Consider the following 27,135-nt stretch of genomic DNA (forward strand, 5'->3'; position numbering starts at 1 on the left):
ACACAGACCACGTGAGATGAATGAACCCGACAAATCAAAGAAGGAGATAAAAGAGTGAAAGGTAGCGCAGTTACCCGAGCTCTTGAGGAAGCAGCGTCTATGTACTCGTTCTTGAAGTAAAGGTCGTCCAATTGTGGCATCTCCTTCGTCCCACCACGAATTTGGTGCGTCAACTCCGCGCACCTAAGAGGATTAAGGATTAAGGGAGTCGTCTCGTTGTAGGAAAACTTGACGCGATCGGGGAACTCGATCTTCCCCCTCCTTACGGTAGAACCTTCTGAACGAGACCCTTTCCCCGCGGACGGATCAGAAACAGACCTCTCACTCGCAACAGGATCACTGCCCCGCGCTGAGACCTTTCTTTCCTCGGGAGGGGTTTCGAGAGAAACGCCACCTCCCGCGACAACTTCGACCAGGCCCGCCTCCGCATCAGAAGGACGCGGCTCCGCCTCGATAGATCTCTTCTTCTTCTTTCAGGGACGATCTTCAGGCGCCGCTTCGGAACGGTTTGACTCGAAGGGACCCTCTGCAGCGCCTTCTCGCCCAACTGTCGGCGCCTCTCCGTGATCAGCAGAGGAAGTAGCCCCTTCGTAAGGTCTTTTCCTTCCTCCCTTTTCCTTACTCGCTTCCAAACCCTCAGAGGTTTCGTCGAGAGAAGCGATCTCTTCAAGAAGAAGCTCTTCGATTGCTTTCCTCCTGGATTTATTGCTCTTCTTCTTCTTTTTGGGACCCGAGGCAGAAGGCTCTGCCCCAACGTCCTCGTTGACCAAACCATGAGCTCCTTCCTTAGAAGCTCGGTCTGCGTCAGAACTGGTCGACCCTTGCACATCGGCAGGAATTGACCTCTTCGAAAGCAATTGCAGCTTCCCTTTCAATAACGCGCTCAGATCCAGTACTCCGTCCATCTTTCTAGCTTCGTCTAGAAGCTTCTGTTGTTTCCGAGTAAAAAGGGATAGACGCGACTTACGGGACCCGAGTACAACAGGAAGCCTCGACTCCCAATGAACTGTAAAAAATAAAAAGAGACTAAATTGTCAACAGAAACATAGCCCCGGTGCAGATAAGTTGTTGATAAAACTTCTCGGAGAAAGACCGATGAACTCACCTCTAGCAATCCGAGCTTCTTGACGTCTTATCCACTCTCGACTAAGATCAGGCCAACGGAGATGGCTGTGAGCCGCGATCGCTTGGGCACTCTCGAAGAATTTCTCCGGGTATGCGATTGTATTCGGGTGGCGAACTGCAACAATAAGAAACACGCTGTTAGAACACTCGAATAATGCATGATGACAACAAACACTATCTACCAAGCGTTTTGTTCCATATAACGCGGTAGTCGTCCCCAGGTGGCTCCGAGAAGGCATGCTCGTCGGACTTGATATAAAAATATGAGCGCTGCCAGTCCTTCGTCTTGTTCGGATGCCCAGCCAAGACGTTGTAGCTCGAGCGCATCTTCACTGAAAATATTCCATGCGGCTCCGCCTTCGTGAAAGTTAACTCTTCAAATACTCTCACACTCATCGAAACGTCTATCTCCGCTGCCATCACCATCAGCATAACCGCAATGCGCAACGACCCGTTAAGCAACTGACAGATTGTGATGTCCCGACGAAATGCGTAAGACGTGATCAGTCGGGGAATCGGAAACCAGAGCTTCGTATGGTCTCCAAAATAGGATTCGTAGACACACTGATAACCAATCGGAGGCGACCAAGGACGTTGTCCCTTGGAAGGAATGATGTTTGTAATGCCGGCACCTCCACTTCGCCTCAACAAATCCCTCACTTTCTTGTGAGAGGAGCAAGAATCGAAGACATTCCCCCATGACTGAGCCCGCGGGTCACGAAGCAATTCAGGCGGAAGTGGACAGAGCTCCTCTAAGATCCCGCCAGGATGATAGATCGTGGCACGGCAGTCTATCTGGTCGAAAGGAACCTCCCGACTAACTCGTCTCAAAGGTCTTGAGGCTTGGGTAGACGCTTCAGAGGAGCTACCGCTCACGTCACTGCTCCCGACTTCAACGCGATCCGCGCATTCATCACGGATCATCCTATGAGCATCAGCAACCAGAAGGCGTTGAGATAGGGTGGTCATGTTATCTGAATCCCGAAGAGCATCACGATGAATCAAGTCGAAATCATCCAGTGGACTGTCGGTCGCCCGTGCATCTCTGATCGGACTCGGAGAATCTGCAACGCCTTTCCCTTTTTCTTCTCGCGACAATCGACTTCTCGGACACATGATCGTAGATTTAGGAGACGACTACAACCGCTAAACGATACCGACGAGCCTATGCAAGGAGAAACCTATCTAGAGAGAGAAAGTAAAAGTAGAGAGAAGGGAGAGAAAATGGATACCTGAATCTGCAGAAAGGAATGACGAAAGCGAGGGAGAGAGACCTATTTATAGCAAAGACGAAGGCACACTTTCCGAGCGCAATTATTAGGTCTATGAAGGCCTAAATGGGCCTGAAAGGCCGCCTGAATGCCCAAGAACTTACTCGCGACGGTTCGGCTTCTCGCTGAAACCGGTTTTCGACCGGGTCGTCAAACCGGCATCGATTCTTGATCTCTGTTCAAACCGGTCTCCGGTTAACCAACAAAACCGGTCCCTGCCTTTTCACCCAAAACGATGTATCGTCCGAGTAAACTGCATCTCATCGTAAAGATTGAGAAGCGAAAGCGCGCATCAACGACTCAACATTACTCGAAGCGACTAGAGACGCTCACAGGACATCATGCGACTAAAAGCATATACCGACAACTAAACGGGAAGGGTTATCCTTTGTATTAGAGCATGTTATCCGAATAAACCTGACCCACAAATTCACTGAGACCGCCATGCCGCTCACAAGTGAACTGGGGGGACTTATTGTAGGAGATGGATTACACCCCTCCACAAGGCCCATGGAATAACAGGCCCTAATCCAGCAAGTCGGATCGATTTGGTCGGCTCGGCGGCTAAACCTATCGGCTTGACCTTAGAGTACTTTTAGCCGGTCGAGTAAGTCGACCAAAAGTGCCCGGCTTGGAGGGAGCCTTGTCCAGGCCCGAATACTCGGCCTCTCGCATCAAGCCCCAAAGAGGTACGAAATTAGGGCATCAGGGGCAGGAGTCCTATAAAAAGGGAAGAGGAAGCAACAAGAAGAGGATTTTTGGACCATAAAACAGACTGAGCGGCTAGATCTAGGGTTTTTAGGCGATCTCTTTGATCTTGTTACTCTTCGATCTTGTTGCTCTTTCATCTTCCTGTCACTCTTGTAACCCTTCATACCAAATCTAAATAAAACGTCTTTAATCATCCCATTTCTGACTTCTTTCATCTTAGTCGACTGAATCCCGTTCAAACACCTTCTTTCATTTTTTTTAATTGCAAGTTTTTGCGCAGTGAGGAAAATAATCAGTGGCTTAAGAGTTCTTTTTTTTCGTTTTTCTTGTTTTTTTTATAAAGATTATTTGAGTAATAACCAAAATCATAAGTAAAATTAAATCTATGACACTGATATAATTAAGAAACTATCATTTACGCTTCAAGTCATCCGGTTATACCCTCCGTAAATACAAATTACCAGTACGAAAGGAAAATGGAGATGACGTCGATGGTTTATGGTGTTTACACTTTTACGAGGGTGCTGTTTAGAACTGGAGTTTGGTAGGTCATCCACGTAACTATCCACGTAACTATTCACGTAACTCACGTTTTTACCGCATACATTCTCACTGTGCACAATAAATAAGTGGATATAATATGATACTGTCACATCACCTGCTGTATTCCATTTATTTATACCGTGAGTCTATTTCCATTTCATAAACAAACACGCAGAACGAAGAAGATGATTGCATTAAAAAATTAATGCTTACCAGATTGCGCGCATACTATTATATATTGGTTACGTGTGTACTATTATATCTCGGTAACATAGTACATCATCCAAACCTTCGATGGGAACTATACATATAAAGCCAACCACAACCGCTAAATAATATACCCAAACTCCTACTTAATAAATCTAAACCCCAGTCAAAAAAAAAATAAACTCAAATACAATCTATAAATTGTTTTTCGATATTAAACACATGAAAGCATATTTAATTGGTTTGAAAGGGTGCATATGTTCTATTCCATACAGCCTGAGTACTATAGTAAACCAATCTTACCGGGGAAACTTGCATATTAAGCTGCTCACACCCGCAACTTACTATACCCAAACCCTAAAAATTAATCGATTCATAACAATTATACAACAACAAAACATAACTCCTACATACTAAACCCTAAACCATAATCACTAAACCCTAAATCCAAGTATAAACCATAAACCTCAAATATAATATAACAAAATAAATAGCATAGTACATAAGATTGAAATTATGAAATATCTATGATTGCATGGATGAAGTTAATGATGACCTCAACCTTATCCCCCAACTTCTAAATACTAAACCCTAAACTCTAATCACTAAACCCAAAACTCAAATACAAACCCTAAATCCAAATAACAAAATCTTGAAAACTGTACATAATATTATGTAATATTAAACTATACAATATTAGATCATTCATTATAATATTCTACTTTTAATTATAAAATATAATCATTATAAATAAAACAATATAAATTTGTGTGAAATTTACATTTGTTATGGGTGTGGTTAACTGAATGCTCATGTAATTACAAGTAGGGTAACAACAAACATAATACATATCATGCTACATATCTGTTCTGTTTGTCTATATAGAATAGAACAAGAATTTTTATATGGAATAGTAACACAAGTTAATTCCCCTTCAAGCGAAAAATCATCGTGTCCATAACATACTGCTCAACACCCTGAGCTTTTGCATTCTTTACTATGAGAATAAACGACTCCCGACCCTATGGATACTTAAGGAAGTAGTCAATATTGGTCAACATACTAACCATTTCATGTCTAATATTCGTCGTTCCAAAGAGTTGGGTACAATATCTGTTTCTTTCTAGTTGGTTCAAATCCAGTTTCAAACATTCTGCTTAGAAGGCTTAATTCTTACATGACAACCTGCAAAAGAAAACCAATATGAAAAGGTATCATACGGAGCATAGAACGAAACTATCAATAGCATATAATACTATATACTTGGGAAGTACTATACTATATCAAAGAAGAACAAACTGAATATTGGCTACCACTACAAGAAAACGTGCTCATAACAACGAAGATTTACGACGAAAATATTTCGTCGTAAATTTACATGGTGTTTACAACGCATTTACGAGGAGACCAACTTTCGTCGTAAACGCCATGTAAATTTACGACGAAATATGTTCGTCGTAAAATCCATGTAAGTTTACGACGAAAGTACGTGGAATGAGAAATACGTCGTAATCGTTACATCGACATTACAACGAAACATGTTACCGTTATATTTAGATGAAAACGTGTATTCAATGTGCTTTAACTTACCTAATTTCGTCGTAAAATCGTTGTAAATATTATGTTAAAACCATGTAAAATCCATGTCAAACATTTCTTGTAAAATCGTTGTTATATTTCAACTACCCAACTCGAAAATTTCTCTATATATATGTCATTTCCCACAACTCTCTTCCTCACAACACACAAACGGAAAAAAAAAATCCGAGAAAAAAAGATTTCAAAAAAAAATCTAAGAAAAAAATGGCCGGTGGCGGTAGTATTTACGAGTTACGGAGTTGGATGTATTTGCACAAAGATTCCAACGGGAGGGTGACGAACGCATTTCTGAGCGGGCTAGAGACATTCATGCACCAGGCGGGCTGTACACCGATCACGCAGGAAAGCGGTAAGATGTTCTGCCCCTGTCGGAAATGCAAGAATTCAAAATTTGCACGTAGTGAAACTGTATGGAAGCATTAAGTAAACAGAGGATTTACACCACAGTACTACATTTGGTATCAACATGGAGAGGGTTATGGGGGAAATGAAGCTAGTAGTAGTAATAATAATTTTGAGGATGCTCATCATAGTGAAGAACCGAATCATTTGCATAATGAATATAATTATCATCAAGATCAGGAGCAGATGGTAGATCATGATAGGGTTCAAGATATGATTAGTGATGCATTTTTAGAAACAACTACAACAATAGCTGATGGAACTGGAAATGTAGAAGAACCTAATTTGGATGCAAAAAGGTTTTATGAAATGCTAGATGCTGCAAATCAACCAATCTACACTGGTTGTAGAGAAGGTCTCTCTAAATTGTCTCTAGCAGCTAGGATGATGAATATTAAAACGGATCATAATTTACCTGAGAATTGCATGGATGCATGGGCGGAGTTGTTTAAAGAGTATTTGCCAGAAGACAACGTGTCTGCTGAATCTTATTATGAGATTCAGAAATTGGTTTATAGTCTTGGGTTGCCTTCGGAGATGATTGATGTTTGCATCGACAACTGCATGATCTACTGGAAAGAAGATGACAAGTTAGAAGAGTGTCGATTCTGCAAAAAACCACGATTCAAACCGCAAGGCCGTGGGAGGAATAGGGTACCGTACCAAAGGATGTGGTACCTACCAATTACAGACAGATTGAAAAGATTATATCAATCTGAGAGGACTGCTGCGTCGATGAGGTGGCATGCGGAACATGTCCAGAGAGATGGTGAGGTTGCACATCCATCAGACGCAAGAGCGTGGAAACATTTCAACAAGGTACACGCAGATTTTGCTACAAATATTCGGAATGTCTATCTTGGGTTATGCACCGATGGATTTAGTCCATTTGGAATGTCTGGTAGACAATATTCTTTGTGGCCAGTCATTCTTACGCCGTACAATTTACCGCCGGATATGTGCATGGAACAAGAATTTCTATTTTTGACCATATTAATCCCTGGGCCGAAGCATCCAAAACGGTCTCTTGATGTTTTTCTTCAACCGTTGATAGAAGAGCTAAAGCAATTGTGGTCAGAAGGGGTGAGGACGTACGATTGTTCCTTGAAAAACAATTTTACGATGCGAGCAGTTCTGCTGTGGACGATAAGTGATTTCCCTGCTTATGGGATGTTGTCTGGCTGGACAACACATGGAAGATTATCTTGTCCATATTGTCTTGGATCGACGGATGCTTTTCAACTGAAGAATGGTAGGAAGAGTTGTTGGTTTGATTGTCATCGTCGCTTTCTTCCACTTGCCCATCCGTACAGAAGAAATAAGACATTGTTTCGGCACAAAAAAATTGTCAGAGACGGTCCTCCTCCATATCTCACCGGCCAGCAGATCGAAGCAGACATTGATTATTACGGAGCTCAGGAAACAGTTAAAGTTGGAGGAAATTGGCATGTTCCTGGAAATATGCCTGATGGGTATGGTGTGTCTCACAATTGGCATAAGAAGAGTATATTTTGGGAGCTACCCTATTGGAAGGATCTTCTCTTACGCCACAATCTGGATGTCATGCATATTGAGAAGAACTTTTTTGAGAACATCATGAATACATTACTTAACGTCCCTGGGAAGACAAAAGATAACAAAAAGTCAAGGATGGACTTACCTGATATTTGCTCAAGAAGTGAGTTACATATCAAGAGCAATGGAAACGTTCATGTTCCCATCTTCCGGTTGTCATCAGAAGCCAAAACAACCTTGTTTGACTGGGTTGCATCAGAAGTTAAGTTTCCTGATGGTTATGTTTCAAATCTGTCAAGATGTGTTGAACGAGGTCAAAAGTTCTCCGGAATGAAGAGTCATGATTGTCATGTGTTTATGCAACGACTACTTCCATTTGCTTTTGCCGAGCTCCTTCCAGCAAATGTCCATGAAGCACTTGCAGGTAATTATAATTTTATAATATATATACATATGTTATGAAATGTTATTAATTTGATTACTTTTGCAATATACAGCCATCAGCGCTTTTTTCAGAGATCTTAGCACACGTACGTTCAAGGAAGAAGTCATCGAACAACTTCATCATAACATTCCGATCATATTGTGCAACCTGGAGAAGATATTTCCTCCTTCATTTTTTGACGTCATGGAGCATCTAGTTGTCCACCTACCGTATGAAGCATTGCTTCGTGGACCTGTTCACAACGGATGGATGTATCCGTATGAGCGACAGATGAAACATTTGAAGGGGAAAGCAAGAAATCTTGCAAAGGTGGAAGGTTCAATAGTTGCGGGGAGTTTGACAGCCGAAACATCTAACTTCACATCATACTACTTTGCTCCAACTGTTCGTACGAGAAAAAGAGTTCCTAGAAGATATGATGATGGTGGAGTACCGACATCATATCCAATTGATGGTGTTCCTGACATTTTCTGCGAAATTGCACGGTTTGGTGGTAAAACGAAAGAAGTATGGTGGTCATGTGAAGAGGATAAACATAGTGCCCACACTTATATTCTGCTCAACTGCGAGGATGCAGTGACCCGTTACTTTGAAAGGTAAATATTTTTGTGAATGTTAATTATATGAATTGAAGTTAATTATGTATGACTTGATTATTTGTTTAATTTGCAGCATGTTTGTATCTCAAGTTGAAGAAGCAATACCAGGAATATCTGCAACTGATGTGGACACACGTAAAGATAAGCACTTTGTCAAGTGGTTAAAATCACAGGTACGTAATATATCTCATACATTGATTAATTAAGTAAGTGTTTTGATACTTCAATATTAATTAAGAATAACTGCTTTTTGCAGGTTGATTATGACGATCCTTATTATCCCGTATGGTTTCACGAATTGGTTCAAGGTCCAGTTGCAAAGGTCACCACATCACCTATGTATTTCACACGAGGATTTACCTTTCACACATACGAGTATGGGAGACATCGGGCAACGAGTAACTACGGAATATGTGTGAAAGGTGAAACGGACTTTTACGGGATCTTGCAGGAGATTATTGAAGTGGAAATTCCGGGGTTATTGAAGCTAAAATGCGTCCTCTTCAAATGTGAATGGTTCGATCCTGTTGTGAACCGAGGAATTCGGTATAACAAATTGGGTGTTGTGGATGTCAATTTTGGGAGAAGATACAACAAATTTGAGCCTTTCATTTTAGCTTCACAAGCCGAGCAAGTTAGCTTCCTTCCTTATCCTCGGCTTCGAACTTCCGGGATAAACTGGTTAGCTGCTATAAAAATTACACCTCGTGGACGCATTGTCGCTGGAGAAGAACCGCCCTTGCAAGAAGAAGACGCTATCAATGAAGTTGAGGTACCAGAACAACCAACTGATGAAATCCTTTTGATCGACCCGCAAAACTTTCAATATGAAGATATTCCCGAAGATGCGACAGATGAAGCACGTGAAGACGAGTTCGAGAGAAGCGACGATGATGATTGTAATGATAGTGATGAGAACGAAAACGATTTAGAGTGATGTAATATTGATGAGAACGAAAACGATTTAGAGTGATGTAATATATGTAACAAATGTTGTATTTCTCTATTGTAACGTATGTTTAAAGAAATATTGTTTTTTTACCATCCTAATGTATGTGTAACAAATGTTGTTTTATATAATATGTATTTCTTTAGTTTTTAAAAAATTATTTGGAGTTTTAGGGTTTTAGAGTTTAAGTTGGAGAAAGAGCACAAAGTAGTAGAGAAGAGATATGATGTTAGATGATATGTGACTTTGGGGTTTAGGGATTTCATTCTCGGTGTTTAGGGTTAAGCGTTGTAAAATCATCGTAAATGGTTATCTATTCCACGTAATTTCGTCGTAAATGGAAAAACGCGGGCCTGGTAACTTCGTCGTAAACGCGGGCCTGGTAAATTCGTCGTAAACCGACGTTTCGACGTAATTTCGTCGTAAATCGAAAAACGAGGGCCTGGTAACTTCGTCGTAAATGAAAAAACGCGGGCCTGGTAACTTCGTCGTAATATTACGTCGCGTTTACGACGAAACCTTTTCTATATATTGAGACGCCGAGACGAGGCTTCCTCGTTCATTCCTCCCAAACTCCTCTCCTCTCCCTCTAAGGTACACTCTCTTTCCTCCTTTTTTTTTAAGTTAGTTTAGGTTATTAATTAGTTAGGTAATTAGTTTAGGTGATTAGTTAGATAATTAGTTTAGGTGATTAGTTAGATGACGGAATACTATAATTTAGGTGATTAGTTAGGTAACGGAATAATTTTTTTTATTATGTCGTCATAATTGATTAAATTTATTTAAATTTTTTTTAGATGGCTCCTCGAAGGAAACCAGCAGCACCTACTTATGCCCATTGTTTGGCGATGGTTCCGGTACATCTTCTTCCGGTCAATCGTCTTCCGATGCAGTTCCAGACTCTCAGACTTCTCAGAGAGTTTTTTCGAGTCCTCCTCTTCCACCGCAGATGCCTCCACCTCCTCCTCCAGCGGCTGCACCTCAGCCTGTCCCAGAAGGTGCAGTTCATCCGGATTTGCGTGTGCTTTCATATGCTCCATTTGCGAGATATACGGTGGAGGATTTGCTTGCCCAGCCTGGACGGGAGGGTTTGGATGTTCTAGACCCCGATAGACCCCGAAGAACTTATTGGTAAGTTATTAATTTTTATTACATTAAAATTTAAATTATTTTTATTTTCTAACGGTTAAATTGTTTTTTTCAGGTTTGGGGCTAACAACCGTGTTAGCCGGAGCGTTTCGGCGACGATTAAGGGTTACTACGACGGGGCATATCCGAACTGGAGCAAGACACCAAATCACGTTAAGATCACGTGGTTTAAATGTTTTGCGGTAAGATTTTTAATTTTAATTAAATTTTTACTTTTAAATATATATATATATATATATATTTTTTAAAATTTATTATTAATTGTAATTTTTTCAAAAATTTTCTATTTCAGCAAAAGTGGCATTGGTCTTTGGGAATCACCGAGAGGGTGAAGGCGGAATTCGTTGCAAAGGCAAAGATCCACCTCTGCAACACAGTCTCCGATTGGAAGGACAAGTGGGAGATCTACGGGTATGAGGGAAAGCCCACTGAGCTCACGACGGATGTGTGGGATGGCCTCATCGCCTATTGGGAGCACCCCTCTTCGATCAAAAAGGCCAATTCGTGCTCGGCTTCTTGAAGAACGAAGGATAAAGATGGTCATTTGCCCATGCTTCACAGAACCGGACAAAAACCTCATGCAGGAGTCCGTCTAGAAGCTGTAAGTTTTGTTTAAAATATATATTTTAAATTATTCAATTAATATAATTTTTAATATTTTAATTTAATTTTTTTTTTGTAGTTCGAGAAGACGGGAGTCTTACCATCTCTGTCTGACCTATTCAAGATGACTCACGCCACATCCGACGGAGTTTTTGTGGATCCTGCATCTGAGAAACTCTTCCAAGCAGTGGCTGGTCGGATTGAAGAACGGGAGACGCAACTAACCCAGGAGTCTCCTGATGGATTACCAGTCACATTGTCCACCGAAGATGCCGACAGAATCTTCGAAGAGGTACAACTTAAAATTTTTGTTTACATTATTTTAAATATTTTAACATAATTAACTATATTAATATATGTTTTGATTTTATATGTGGCTCCTATAAAGAAGGGACGGATAGTCGGTATAGGCTCTGTTAACGAAGTTGCAAGGGCAACTTCGTCATACACTTCGAGACGGGATGAAGAGACTGCTCAGATGAAGGCTCGAATGGATAGCCAGCAGGTTCGTTTAGACTCTCTTGAGGATTTGCTAGACGTGATGGCCGTGGGAAACCCGGTTATGCAGAGAATGTTGAGTGAGAGACGAGCCGCTCTTGGGTTGCCAGTACGAGATCCCCAAGAGTCCGATCCAACCCGTCAACAGCCGAGCAACCCCACCAACTACTTCGAGGATATGTAGTTTTTTTTATATTTTTGTTTGTATTATGAATTTAAATATTATTGTATGACTTTTAAATGCCTTTTTAAAATATGTTTTTCAATTTCATATTTCGTTTTAAAATTTAAATTATTTTAAATTCTGAATATTAAATATAAATTAAAATTTATTATATACTAATTAATAATAATATAATAAGAATCGATGTAAACTCCTCGTAAACATTACATGGAGTTTACATCGAATGTTTACGAGTGATTAACATCGAAAGATTTACGAGGGTTTTACATCGAAATGTTTACGAGTGATTTACAACGAAAGTATTTACGTGTGCTTTACATCGAAATCATTACGTGGGCTTTACGACGAAATCTTACGTGTCGTTTACGACGAATTCTTTCCCTGCGCTTTACGAGGAATATATTTCGTCGTAAACGTAATGAGTCGTTTACGACGAAACCTCCGTTACGACGGACGTTTAACAACGAAATGTCTTTCGACGTTAATTCGTCGTAACACCCCGTCTTCTCGAACTACAAAAAAAAAAAATGTTTGATTCGGACTTTTGTTCGGTTTTAGTGTTTTTTGGTTTTTAGATATATAAGTTTATAAATAATTGATTTTCGGTTTATAACAAAACCATAACTATAATTACCTTTTAGAACAAATTTTATTTTATATGATTAGAAATATTTATTAAAACTGAAATATCTATTTTGTATGGTAATTTTTAAATATAATATTTTCTGTTTTTTAACTATTAAAAATAAAATAAGAAAATATTAATTTCATAATATTAATAAATAAATATATTTTTGTACAAATATTTAAGAAGAAAAAGTATATGTTTTATTTGATTTGATAAAAAATGAGAAAAACAAAATAACCCTTTTAACTTAGAACAAAATAACAAATTATTAAAATCCATGTCTTAAATATGAATATCATATTAATAAAATAAATTATGTATTTATTATTAAATTTATTATAAAATTTACATATAAGTATACTAATATATTTTAGTTAAACGATTTCTTCTGTTTAACGATTTATACCGGAACATATTCATATGTTGTGGTTTCTTAAACAACATATTAAACCAATTATCAAAACAAAAAAAAAGTTTATACGATATTAGCAAATTTTAATATCCCTAATTGTAGCTCGCGTGTGGAAGTCTAGCAAGTAATGTTAAATCTTAAACTTGAAAGTTGTATTAAAAGTTCATATCAAAACTTAGAAAAATATATAAGTATGTAGTAATCTTCAATTGTATAGTTAGTTTTCATGTATGAGTTCAATTCATATAAAATTTAGTTTTATTATACATAGGCTAGCTAGTAATTTTCTCAAATTTTTTTAAAGGCTAGCTAGTAATTTTCTCAAATTTTTTTTAAAAAACTAATAAACAACAAAACATAAAGATTCTTGAAAAATGAAAAGGATCTGATTTTTTTTTCATCCTTACAAGTTACAACCGAATAATACTAACACTAAGTAACAAACTAAAAACAAAATTTTGAATAAATCTCCGAGAAACAAGTGATTTACATCATGACAAAACTTTCTTCCCACACTGTATTGGTCAAATCCTAGATTCCATATTTGCTTTACTTTTTATATCAGTAGTGATACGCTCTTGAGATTTTTAGTCTTCTCACGCTAGACAAAAACATCCTATAGAATAATCAATTAAACCCCATTAGACTTCTACATCATTATATAGTCATTATTCAAAATTGCAATGTGTTTAATTAAAGATTAAATATATTAAAAAGATTAAATATAATAAATAAGAAAAGTACTTACTCCCAAGGAACATCTCCAACCATTATCCAGTCACCTTCCTTGTCTGCGTACGTTAGCACATGACTCTTCTCGCTACACATCTCTTCTTCTTCAGCCCCTGTTTCAGTTTTCATCATATTTATTATGTTATGGTTACAAAGAGATTTATAGGATGTTCTTGTCTAGCGTGAGAAGACTAAAGATATCATATTCTTTAGCAAAAAAAGAGCCAAAACATAAACGAGATATGTATAATTATTTTGAGTGCGTTATATTCATATAATGCAAAGATGTATAAATATAGTTTAAAAAAAAAAGATATATAAAATATATGTGAGTAAATTCTTACATAGGATTGAGGCGTTGAACATGTAATCGAGAGTTGTGATCAAATCATGGTATCCATTAAGAGAAAATAGATCGATTTTTCTTCCAATAGGAACACCTTCCATGTTCACCTTCACGTAGAAGTTTCCGAGACTATTACACTCGTTTTGATCTTCTTCTTCAATGATCATTTCATGATCAGCCGCAACGACTCCATATTCATCATGATTTTCTCCACCGTTGTAATACTGTCCGGACGATGATCCGAAGCTAAGTCCGAGCCTCAGGTCCGTGCTTAGGTTCCGAGTATTACTCGAAGAGACACCAAATGGGTTGCTTTTGCAGCTACTTTCTATCGATGAAGACGGTGAGCTTCTTCTTCTTCCCATTTTTTTCTTACTACTCTCTTTCTCTATGATTTTTATGTTAAAGATGTGATTAATGATTTGAACGTGTGTGTATATATGTAGAGGAGGATTTTTAATATAATTTAATATAATGTTCAAAGAAGAAGAAGAATTGATATTGATATGGTCTTCTTAATTTTGTTTTTTGAATAAATAAAAAATGAAGATGGTGGAATGATGAGACAGTGTTGTTAAAGATGTTGCTGATGTAGCAGACAAGTATACGTGTCAACCAAACATTTGGTCAAAGTGTTGGTATAGACTTTGTGCTCGGATTTTTTTGGTGGATGTGTTCTATTTGTATCGTTTCAAGTTTAATACTACAATCCTAGTACTCTTCATTTAACAAAAATATACAATTGTTTTTTTTTGAAAAATAAAGGGTTAAACCCGGATCTATTAAAGACACAGACCTAACCCCGGGTGGGAGGTGCAACCCACGGATGGATCCTCTCCCGGGTATTCAAATGGACCGTAAGCATGGACCCATATCCGCGTGGCCACATGTGGAGCTAATAATTTCGCACTAGAGGGGAGTCGATCCCTGGCCTGGACCAACAGGGCAACTCCTCCTCTAGTGGAAACCACTAGACCACTACAATCCTAGTACTCTTCATTTAACAAAAATATACAATTGTTTGCTTTTCCTTGATAGAAAACCCCCAAAAAACATTGTCTGAAATTTATATTTATTAGTGTTGGATTTTAGTTATATAAGTGGAAAAGATCTAAGATACACCGTTGTCTGCTAGGTTGCATAGAAAATCATTTGAAGGTTCGTTTCGCGTTTTAGAATCAGAAACTCCTCAAACTAAATTGGAAATTCATAAGTTTTTTTTTTTGAAAACGCGAAGAAAAATTTGATATTTGTGCACTATTATTCGTCTTTTATTTGACAAAGTTTTGCATACAAAGATGGTCTCAATCATATATGAATTGTCGAAGACAATCAATTAGATTCATTAGATGAGATTAATCTTGGGAAACTTGAGTTTGAGGATCTTTCGCTAGATAAACATAAGTTAGAAACGGTTATAATTGTTATATCTAATAAAAATGAGATTGATGTTATTAATCTTTGATTTGTCGTTATGAATCTTATTTTTAGTTAAGCTGCTTTTTAATATTAAAATATTATGTTTTATGTTGAATTTTTTATATGACTTCAATGTTTATTATTATTATTTTAATTTTTGTATACTTAACACATAATGGCTATTTGTTGACTTTTTTCTTATACAGACCAAACAAAAAATAAATAATTCACATGTTAATTAGTTACATAATAGACGTTTCCAAAACATTTATATTTCTAAATTTTGTAATAATCACGACTCCACGTTTCGAAATGTTTCATTTCCGCGTATCCGTTTCCGGTTTCATTCAACTTAGGTTGTATGATTCATTTAGCTTGATATCATATACTCTCTCTGTTCCTAAATGTACGATGTTTTAAAGAATTTTAATGTTCCAATATATAAGATGTTTTCATGTTTTTAGATAGTTTTTATTTTATTAAAAACTGTGTAACCAATCATATTTGATAATTTATTTTTGTAATTGGTTGGATAACATTAATTTATAGTTTTAATGATATTTTCTAGATAAAAGATGATTTTCTTAATATGTGTGTTTTTAGTTAAACATCTTATATTTAGGAATGGAGAGAGTATTATTTTATTCTTAGAAATATATATATTTCATCATTAATAAAAACTGATTTTCTTATAGATTCATCAGCTTTAAAATGAGACGAAATTTAATGAAACACAAAATTAAGCAACACTTTAGTAGATTCAAAACATAGATGAAATCAAAAGGACTAATAGTCCATTTAAGTTCTTGTTGAAGTGGCATAATTTCATAAATATCATATTAATTGAAAATAAAATGTAAGGCTATTTGCACACAAAAAAAAGTAAGGCAATATGTAAGGAGTAAGATGAACGTAGACAAGAAATGCATGTTCTAACCGAATAAGAACATTATTTCTTGAAAAAGATAGTATAGAACAAAGTAAACTTAATTTTTTTTAAGATCATAGTTTACTTAATTATTCGTCCGTATTAAATCAAGTTCAATGCACTAGATTATCGTGACGCGCATTGATGCATTCGTGGGTTCGACAAACACCATTTCCAAATTAAGGGTTTCTTATAACCGCGATAAACTTTTTAAAATAATGTATATTAGCATAAACTAATCTAACTGTTTGTTTAATGATATATTTACGTCATTAACACTCTAGTTATGTTTGATTTAATTATAAAAGTTAAAAACAGCCTAAGTGGACTACATCGTATCCTAGCCAGCATGACATGAGTTTGAGCTTCACATTATTCTAATCCAAGTCGCTTTGAGTTTTTTCTTTGAAAAGCAAGTCGCTTTGAGTTACACTTCTCTCTTCAGTTTGTTTGATTATTACTTTATGCTAACATAAAGCAAATATTCAAGTCCACAACCAAAAAACAGATGCTATTTTCAGTATTTAAATAAACCCTTTTATCAGTAAAATTAAAGTGAATCAATCGATGCTCCTACAAATCTATAGCAAAAAGGTATAGCTTTTATGCCTATAATCTCTTAGTGCCATAAACCAAAACACATCAAAATAGTTCTTTATCTGATTCTAGGTGCTCTTCAGGAAATTGCATATTTGCATGTTCCTTGTTTGTATACGTTACATGTAACAATTAGAAGCAAAAAGAAAGAAACAAATTTGGAAAATTTTAAAATATAGTACTATATAAAGAAAGAGGAGAAAAGGGAGGCAGGCATGACGGATGAGTAATGAATGCGTAACCTTAAAGAGAGGAGCTAATGAAGATGCTTCGCCTATGGATGGACTTAAGGAGACGTCACAATTCACCTCACACACTAAAAACATATTTTTGCAAGCACGAGAAACTGTTAGACGACACAATGCCCGTAGAAGACAACATTTTCACATTCCCCACGTCACATGCCTTTTTCCAGGTGTCTTCTCACTTTTGTCCCCTCCACTTCAAAAAATTTTCTTTAATCACTCCTTAGTTTCTTCATGACCAATCAAGATGACTAGAAACTCCTTGTTTTTTTCCATTTTGTAATTGAAGATTTGTAACCGAAATTTGTGGTATTCTCCAAATTCCTTTTGGCATCAAATGGAATTTTATTTACGATTTTGTTGATTCGAATAGGGTCTTTAATTGGTTTAAGAAAATTAATATTATTATTACTATTACAATTTTTGTTTGGATATGTATCTAGAATTTGAATCCTATTTTTTTAATTTTTAAAATCATTTCATCAAGTGCATCTTTAATGGAAACACTATTTAAAGCTTCTAAATAATGCTCCTCTTTTTTTTATATAATATATGGTGTTTTAACTCAATGTAAAAATATTAAAAAAACTACATTTTAAAAAAAATATCAGAACAAAAAATTAAAATAACTTATTTAATTATATACAGAAATAATAAAAACAATTGATTACATAGTTTTTGAGAAAAATAAAGTTATTTAGATTTGTACAAACATCATATATCGAGAAACAACAAAATTTCTCTAAAACATCATTGTATATTAGAACATATGGAGTATTAAACGATCACTAGATTTTGATCCGCGCTTAGAAAGCGCGGGTTTATTTATTGAATTTAATAATTTTTAATATACATTTTTATATAAGATAGTTTATAAGTTCCGAATAATCAACCCGTACCAAACTGAAAAAAAGAAACCAAACCTGAACCAAAATTTATAAATAACCGAACAAATCATATATCTATAGAACCAAGAATGAAATGGATACCTGAATTTTTAAAATACAAATTATAACCAAATATCCAAATTATTACCTACAAATATTAATTATATGTAATTTCTAAATAACCAAATATCTGAAATATACTATTTATAAGCTGAATTATCCAATAAAACAAATTACTCAAACATTTTTTCAAATATTAAAAAAATTATCCTAATAAGTCCTCAACATTCAGTTTAATTTTCCACTAAAAGGAACCAAAACACCAAAATTGAAGTACCAAAACTGAAAAAGCATTATATTTTTATAAATTATTTAACTCTTTTTAATGTATACATATGTGGTTTATAGATGAATTAAGATATAAGTGGTATCCACAGTCAAACCAGTAAGCACAGTCACCGTATATAATCTAGTTTCAATTTAATAAAACATCCAATATTTAAAATCCTTTAAAATATAAAACCTATATTAACTCGTGAATCTATACCAGATGACATGGTAAAAATCTAAAACAACATGATAATATTTTTCAAAATTTGATTAAATTTCTCATATAAATTTTACTAAGATATAAAATTGAATAAACTACATTGTTTTTATGTTATGCATTCTAGTTTATAGGTTTTGTAATGACTATTTTAAGATTAAATTTTCGAGTTTTAGAAATAAAATTATTATTAAGTTGAGTATAGTTGAGTTAACTATAAATGTTAAAAATAAAATAAGATATTTTATTTAAACATAAAAACATTCTAAAAATGCTATAATTTCCTAAGAAAATATTTATACAAAACCCTTTCCCCTAATAAACCCAGTTGTAAAAGATTTTCATCACAAAAATAACCAAGGAAGGTTTTCAAAGAAAAAGCTATAATTTTGAAATATAATTAAGCTTTTTATTGTATTGTGAAGTATTTCTCTAATCATAATTGGAAGTTAATATGTTTTGACCGTCGAATGGTATCATGTTTTTAACTTTCTGTTAACCGTACTTGCATCATGTTTTTACGTTAGTTTGGGTCATAAAACATTTAATATGAATTAAATATGGTATTGTTCAGACTTTAATTACCAATAAATCCAAATGTTTTTATAGTAACTGTTGTTGTTAAAGAAAAAAGATCGCGGGTTGTATGATTATTAAATCAGTTATAAAATAATCTGTTTTTTAAGTAGGTTTAGTGGCACAAAAGTAATATTCCAAGGAAAAATAGGAGTAAAATATAGCAATGATTCTGAATTAATAATATTGATGTATAAATCTTTGGTGTATCATAGTAAGTTGAGTAATAAATAAGAGCATTGATTATTTTATAGTTAGAAAAATATAAAGTAATTGATTATTGTATAGTTAGAGAAATATAAGATGAGACCAAAAAAATAGTTAAGTCTAGTGAATAGATCCAACAACTTTTCATAAGAAGATTTTTTGGGATTCTTTTTCTTTTAGTAGTATAGATGACTCCACCACTTCTCCTCTGTTGAATGTATCTCTCTTGGTTCAAAGCATGAGCCCATGCATCTGCTTAGGCCTACATCTGCTAGCTAAAATTAAATCTTCAAAGATCTATATATATATATACATATATCAATTATTTTCTTTTGCTTTGTTTGAAGGAATATACTCTCTCTGGATACGAATGTAAGATGTTCTATATTTTTATTTTGTATACAATTGTACGATGTTTTGAGATATAACTAATGCATTTATTTTAAAAATTTAAACATAAATTAAAAAATAAAATTATGAGTGGTGAAACTTTATTGATATAATCAAAAAGTAACAATTAAAATAGTGTATTTATTGTTTTTTAATATGTGCGTAAAACTTTAAACGTCTTATATCTAAATCCAGAGGGAGTATCAAATATTGTCGTTGTCAATAAACCAGAACTAAGCATACTCATGTAGTTAATACAAATGGTTTGAACCTGAAAGTCTGAAACATTCAAACAATTTCTTTATCACATTAACCGACATTAACTGCGATGATACCGTTTCGTTTGAAGAAGCAATTAGATGACAGAAAATGACAGAAAAGATTAGCTTAAACCAAAAGAAACTCTCAAACAATGTTATAAAGAGATAGGAGAAAAGAAGGAGAAAAGAAAAAGAACAAATATGTTCCCCACCACCCCTACCACTACCATCACCATTCTTCACTTTTCCTCTCTTTCTTTCTTCTTCAAACTTTTCTTTAAACCATTCTTTGTTTTATGTGTGTCCTAAAATACACCATTCTTTGTCTCCTAAACCATTTTATATCTATCTTTTACACTCTCCTTTTTTCTAGATTACCAATATGTTGCATGTATTTGGTCAGTACTTTTCTTTGGTTCTGATACAACGTATGAAATATTTCAAAAAAGGATTAGAAACAGTAAGAGTCATCAAGATATCAAGATCATATTTCAGCAAGGTTTTCCATGAAAAGGTGAAACAAAAAACTCCCAAATTACTATCAAACTTTAGCAAATTAAATAATAGTTCTAAAATTAATCAAACATGCAGAACTGAGATTTATAGAACAAAGGGAATATGCTCATTGCATAGAAACGCATTTCAAAAGGAAAATAGTGACTCTCAGTTTCAAGGTACTCATAGTTTTCTAGCTTCAAGATTTAATGATAATGTCTTGTCCTTTTATAAATCATTAACTTGTTAAGAGAATTTTCAAACCTCTCTTTTTGAGAACAAAATAGTAATTTATTGTGTTTTATACTAGTAAATTATAAGAGTTCGACTTTACTGCCATGTGTTTGCTTGTCAGTAAAATCATGGGGTAGCTTCAACTCAAGGATGATTGAATGTCTCGTGACTATTTGTAGCCTCTTGCTGGCCAACTCATTTCATTTTCCTCGTTTTCACTTCTTCCTTTATTGTCACAAAGTTGACAATAGAGACAAATGCAAGATCATTTATTACATTTCCATAGGTAATTAAAATATACGATGCAAATTGTACCACTACTCTATTCTCTATATAGTTAGGTTCGAAACCATTTATCAAACCGCATTTCGTTAAACATATTCTTATGAGATAAAATCATACAATTATGTGATAATAATCAATAATTGCAGTTAAACTTAATCACTCTTAACAATCCGTCTTGACGGTTTAAGATAACTTTTTGGTTGGTTGCAACCCAAAAAAGGTATTATCCATTTCCCCTTAAAACCGAGTGAGAACATGTTTCTTTAATCACAATTCGAAGTTTACAAAACAGAGGAAGATTTAGATTTGGTCTCTAAAGTAGTCTGGGAGGGTAATCTAGTGAGGTATTAGTAATGTTCTTTTCATGTATTTTACTATTATACTGGCACATGCGAGTTTATTTGTATATATTATCGATAATTTTTTTTATACATTAGATCATTTTATTCGTATATATATAATGTTTTTTTTTGTTATTATATAATTTCTTTCCGATGGACCGGATCAATTTTTATTAAAAATTGTGGAACTAAACTATAATTAATATATCATGGGTTGATCGGATTGAACAATTAAAATATATGACACAACATCTTTATTTTTTTTCACCGAACACATTCTTGAAAAAAATGAACAGTACTGTTTCCACAGTTGAATTATTTTGACTTTTATCTTTCATATGATTTTGAAAGGTTTCAGATCGACCATCGAATTGATACATGCAATTTTAATGTTTTTAGTCGTATGTTTAAGGAAAACTTACATTTTTGTAGTTTAAAGTCGTTTAAAAAAAATTAAAAATATAACATATAAGAAAAATATAACATATAAGGTTTCCTCATTTTTGTAATTTAAAGTCATTTAAAAAAATTCAAAATATAACATATAAGAAAAAATCTAATTTTTTTATTATATGGTTAATGTGGTTGTTTATTTTTTTAATAATATAAAATTAAACAAAAATGAAGAAAGATGCAAAAATTGTTATCAAATCTTTATTATTCATAGTAATTAATTGCAATATATGTTAATCATATTAAATAATTTCGTAGCTTTAATTTAAAGAAAGAATATACGTTTCTTGTATTTTGAGTTAATATAATGTTCCTAGTAATTGAATTTTGACCAATATTTTTTAATTGATTTTTAAGTTGTTACGTAAGATAAATTGACATCTTAATTAAATGATATCTAAGCATGGTCTTTTTTAAATTTGTAGAAATTTAAGGTTACAATTTTTTAAATGATAGTCAGTCAATATACAGAGGATTTGAGTTTGTTGAAGCTTCTCAAAGCAAAGATACGGGGTATGTGCGTGCGTCTTAATATTGAGGTGTTATGTGCGTGCCTTCTTTTTGAAGAGAACTATTGATACTATATTATATTTAAACTATTTTGATTTTAGATTATGCACTAACTCCGCCGTGATTGATTCGGGCTTCTTTTGTATTTTTTCGTTTTTTTATTAATTCCCAAATCTTAAAACGTGAAAAAGATATGTGTGGTTGCCTGGTTGGTTAGTGCGTACTCCAAAATCAGAAACTTAATTTTGTGGACACGCTGGAGCTACGATAATTATTCTTTTTAAGTTCTTCCAGATAAACTTTCATGTTCCCATGCAAAATTGCGTCTATCAGTATAAGACTGGATCCATTAATCAATCATTATTACTCTTCGTTTTTGTTAGAGGCTTGTTTCGCAAGTCACCTCCACAATGATCTAATATATTTGTAGATTTATATGTCCAACATAATATATAGTATAACCATGTTATTTCTTTCTCTTCGAGATATATTCTGTTCTGCGTACATGGATTTGCTTACTAACTTAGATTCAACATTTGAATCAAATGGTTATAAAAATATGAGGTATGAAAGAATAAGGTCTCCCTATACCTACTGAGCTAAGAACCCGAGGATGATCGTTGTCAACACTAGAGAGACCAGAGAGGCTCTAAAAAGAGGAAAACAAAACCTTGAAGAAGACGAAGAAGAAGCTGAGATCTCTGCAGCTTTTGGATCAACACTCCGATCTACACCTGTTTGATTAACACTGCACAAAAGAATATATATATACATATAGGATAAATATAATATTTGAAACAAACGCTTATCCCAGCCGAAAATGATGTCAACGTAAATATAAATTATGATCTGAATCAACAGATAAAATGGTTCTCTTATGAGAATTACATGAATGTTACAGATTTGGAGTTTAAGATAAATACGTTTGAAAGAATAAGATGGGGTTTCAAAGATTTACTCACTCGAAAATCAGATTGTGACATGTTTTGTCACATGGGTAAGCACAGTCGATGGCTTTGATATTTTTGGCTCGGTCGAAGTACCAGTCACCTACAGTCTCTGCCACTCTCTGCTAACAAAGACGATCGTGAGCAGGAGTTTAATAACTAAACTCTGTATGATTGAAGAGTTCTTTTGAGGGGTGATGTTACCTTTCCGTTAAGTTGGGGAGAATCTTGGGCAAACCAAGTGTCCTGTCTTTCAGTCTGACAATGCGCGAAGCAAGAGTTTATGAAAAGACCGTTCTGGTCGGATTTTGAGAATGAATTTACGGCAAACATCATTTGGTTCCTGAAGTCTATTTTATGGAAGGAGAAAAAAAAGGTATTAGAAACCATCAACGTGGTGCAGGCTCAAGCATAGAGTAGAGAAGAGTGGACCTTGGAAGAATTGGATCTGTGATGAGTTACATTGCGAGTGATCTGATTTGCATGCCTTCCAGATGCCGCCTGGGTCAGCGGTTGGAGGAGCTAAGCTCTCTTGAATCTGTTAGAGAAAGTTCAAGAATCAAACACTGTGTACGGATGAGACAATGCTCAAGATGAAAAAAACAAGATTATCACCTGCCATGAGTCATATGCTGTGTTGAGAAGAAACATTGGGGTTTTGATGTCTGAAACCAAGTTCTGGGGAAAGAAGCACTGGGGAAAAGAGAAAAAAGGGACAAAAGATTATCTAAAGGCCCTTGTCTACTGGTCACTTTGCTGGATCAAACAGTTATACTTAAAAGGTGAAAGAGATATACCGAGGTAGGATCTAAATGGTTTGTACAAGTACTGGACAAGCCCTTCTGGAGGTTCTGTAAATTAACAGAAAAAAAGAGTATCAAGTGAGCATATGATACTGTTAAGTTATATACACTTTATTCATGCCTGTTTCAAAAAAAAAAAAAAAAAAAAAAAAAAAAAAAAAAAAAGTGAATCTGAGATTACCTGCACTGTAACAATACCTTGGAACATATTCCTGAGCGAGTGGCCCCCAGAGACATCCACCCTGCATTTTCCATCAGTTTTGAATATTTTTCTATACAAAATGTAATACTTCTCCTAGACAGAAAAGACAAAAGTTGAAGAGAATTACGCGTCTAGAAACATTCCAGCATCACTTAAGCACTTGACTTTAGTGGAACTAGGCAATAGCTCTCTGAACTCATCACAGTGCAAGATGGAAGCTAATCCTCCGGCTGAGCATCCAGAAAGCAGAGCCTGTGATGAATATATTCACTTGCAAATGATTAGCTAAGAAGATGAACAGAACATAAGCCAGTAAGCTGATAGAGACCCAATGAAATGTAAAAAGACCTGATTTGCTCTCTGCATGCCTAAAGACAGGAACTCTTCCATAGCCGCTTGCCAAATCCGTTGTCCTCTATAGAAAATTTGTGAACTCTACAAACAAGCCGTTTGCAACAAACTTAGGTATCATAGATTAATGAACCACAAAATCACTATTGTCTCATCTGACTAACCTCGTCCTGACTATCACCAGCAAAAGACGCACCATCGCAGTAACGCAACTTGACCCTGTTCCAGTTAAAGAAGTCTGCAAAAGCCACCAACAGAGTTGATAATAATAGAGCTATTGAGCATTTATAAAACTCCATGATGATGATAGTTGAGTAACAAACCAGGATTCTCTTGAGGCTTATTGCTCAAGATTCCAGTGAAAGGCAAGGTCTTTTCCATGAAATTAGAGGAGCCACGGCGACTAGTTTTGCGATAGACACAGGTCCTATGGTTGTTACACCATCCCCCACCCTACACACACATCAGCCAAATTGCATTATAAAACAAAAACATCTATTAGGAAGAAGTGAAGGTTACTACATACCTCAAGCTGGATAAGCCAATTCTTAGCACCTGAGCCAAAACCACGATCTAGATGATAACCAGGTAACGTCCCATCTAAGCACACTGCACATCAATTCAAAAATTGGATCAATATTCTAACAAATCTGTTTCCATCTATATGAACCGATTCGATGAATCTGAGTCTACGAGAGAGAGAGAGAGAGAGAGAGAGTGTGTGTGTACCAGCTCCTTTGGAGCCTGCTCCTTGAATCAAGGTCAGAGGCACCATGGCGACCTCAGGCGCCATCAGCTTCTTCTCAAGTAGCGATATCGCAGTCTCGGTGTCTCTCAGTTTCGTAAATCCATCGCTAGATCCGCTCCGAACCACCGACGCGACTGAACATACCGACAACACAATCAAAAACACGCTCCTCATCTCCTTCGTCGACGAGCTTAGGGGGCAAATGCAGCTCGAGCGAGCGCGAAAGCTTGGATTGAAATACTGAATTTCGATTCTAATCACACACACACTGACTACTAGTGCATGAAGAGACACAACAATAAAAAAATTCAAAATGATTTTTATTGTTGTAAAAGAGATGAGCAAAAGAAAAGAGTCAAGCAGAGCAGATGAAGAAGCTTTTATAAATTCTCTCTCACGCGCTTCCTTTCTGTAATAATTATGTTCCGTCACCTAATTGTTTTGTTTTAATTTGATAAATCTCACTGCATTAAATTCCATTTTTTATTTCCACATTTTTGCTTCTTCAAATTATTTTTACCATTGATTGATTTTTTATGTTCGCTTACAAATTTCGCGATAATTTTTTACAGATTTGATCATTGAGATTTAAATGTATAAAATCTCATAAAAATCATGATTTTTGTAATACATATGTGAAAATAACATAGTAAAAATACTACGAGGTTTTTATTATTATTTGCACAGTTTTTTTTTTTTGAAAAAAGGCTTATTATTTGTACAGTTGAAATTATTATTTATAGTAGCAGGAAGTATTTTTTCCCCCTTAATTTGATTCACAAACTTTTGTAAGACATTTCTGAGCATTTAGCAGATTTCTTTCTTTCTAAGACATAACAATTTGATCTTTTATTCTCAAGGGCATTGTATATTAGATTATACTAATCGTTGATTTCCTACTATAAATATCATGCCAGGTGCATGTTTTTACGCTTCCAATGTTCCTCCTCTTTCTGCGTAATCTAGTTTTCTCAAAGAATGTAATAAATGTTATCACATTCTTAGATGTTCCTCCTCTTTTGGCGCATGTCAAGATCTCTTCTCATCTTCAACAATTTTTTTTCTTCATTTCCTTTGGTGATTTAAACTGCCACATCATTTTTGCAATTTTTATGACTCAACAAAGACATTATTACTATATCAATATCATTAAAGGAATGACCGATACAATTATAATCAATGAATATTTTTGACTGTTAAAAATAATATTTTTGACTGTTATTTTAGAATTCAAATATAAAGTTAACAAAATATAAAATATTATATAGAGGTTTTCATATAAATCATGAAAACTAGATTAAAGCTGCTATTCATTCGGAAAGTAAAGTCTCCGGTTAGGTCATCCACCTTTGTTGATGATTTTTAAAAAAAAATAATATTTGTTACCCCTTTTGGATAAATTTACACCAATTTATGATTATATCTGAAAATCAAGTTCAAACCTTAAGTAATATAAAAATTAATGAATTGATAACGGTTTGGAACACTTTTTTTTTATCTTTTTTAACATACTCACCCATAACTTGTTGGAGGACACTTTATTTTGTTTCTGAACTGGTTTGAGACCATTGTGCCTCTCTCTTCCTTAACTGAAACTACAGTTGAGTTAGTTTTTATATTTATTTATAGTCAACTTGACCCCGACCGTACAACTCTGCGTTTCGTGTTTCTTTGGAGGAGTTATTAAGTTTGGTTTATAGAGAATAGTAACCATTAACCGTCGTTGGATGAAAAGAAATCAACCTAAGGGTGAGGGCGAGCTGAGAAAGTAAGTTTGCTAATAAATGGTTTT

General features: G+C 34.9%; 2 protein-coding genes across 2 annotated transcripts; both read right to left on the minus strand.

The window, feature by feature from the left end:
• Positions 1-13,204: 13,204 nt before the first annotated feature.
• Positions 13,205-15,709, minus strand: LOC125585212 (auxin-responsive protein IAA30-like). Its single transcript, XM_048753867.1, has 3 exons — positions 13,917-15,709; positions 13,589-13,685; positions 13,205-13,456 (listed from the first exon to the last, which is right to left on the minus strand). Exons 1-3 carry the CDS (start codon positions 14,281-14,283, stop codon positions 13,402-13,404), a joined length of 519 nt encoding a protein of 172 aa, XP_048609824.1. The 5' UTR covers positions 14,284-15,709; the 3' UTR covers positions 13,205-13,401.
• A 6,987-nt stretch (positions 15,710-22,696) lies between these two features.
• On the minus strand, positions 22,697-25,749 carry LOC106394834 (pectin acetylesterase 6). Its single transcript, XM_048753868.1, has 13 exons — positions 25,325-25,749; positions 25,122-25,204; positions 24,919-25,048; positions 24,760-24,833; positions 24,593-24,679; positions 24,372-24,496; positions 24,224-24,284; positions 24,037-24,090; positions 23,855-23,932; positions 23,672-23,777; positions 23,444-23,589; positions 23,255-23,361; positions 22,697-23,040 (listed from the first exon to the last, which is right to left on the minus strand). Exons 1-13 carry the CDS (start codon positions 25,515-25,517, stop codon positions 22,884-22,886), a joined length of 1,401 nt encoding a protein of 466 aa, XP_048609825.1. The 5' UTR covers positions 25,518-25,749; the 3' UTR covers positions 22,697-22,883.
• Between the last annotated feature and the right edge of the window lie 1,386 nt (positions 25,750-27,135).

The sequence above is a fragment of the Brassica napus genome, chromosome C4, assembly GCF_020379485.1.
Source record: "Brassica napus cultivar Da-Ae chromosome C4, Da-Ae, whole genome shotgun sequence".
NCBI classification, from domain to species: Eukaryota; Viridiplantae; Streptophyta; class Magnoliopsida; order Brassicales; family Brassicaceae; genus Brassica; species Brassica napus.

Excerpts from the sequence above, each read along its gene's own strand:
- LOC106394834 (XM_048753868.1), bottom strand. The coding sequence starts at position 25,517 with ATGAGGAGCGTGTTTTTGATTGTGTTGTCGGTATGTTCAGTCGCGTCG. Across the intron at positions 24,091-24,223 it reads AAGGTATTGTTACAGTGCAG|AACCTCCAGAAGGGCTTGTC; the intron begins GTAATCTCAGAT and ends GTTAATTTACAG. Across the intron at positions 23,041-23,254 it reads TGTCACAATCTGATTTTCGA|TGTTAATCAAACAGGTGTAG; the intron begins GTGAGTAAATCT and ends TCTTTTGTGCAG.
- LOC125585212 (XM_048753867.1), bottom strand. The coding sequence starts at position 14,283 with ATGGGAAGAAGAAGAAGCTCACCGTCTTCATCGATAGAAAGTAGCTGC. Across the intron at positions 13,686-13,916 it reads GTTCAACGCCTCAATCCTAT|GGGCTGAAGAAGAAGAGATG; the intron begins GTAAGAATTTAC and ends AAACTGAAACAG. Across the intron at positions 13,457-13,588 it reads GTTGGAGATGTTCCTTGGGA|GATGTTTTTGTCTAGCGTGA; the intron begins GTAAGTACTTTT and ends ATTATTCTATAG.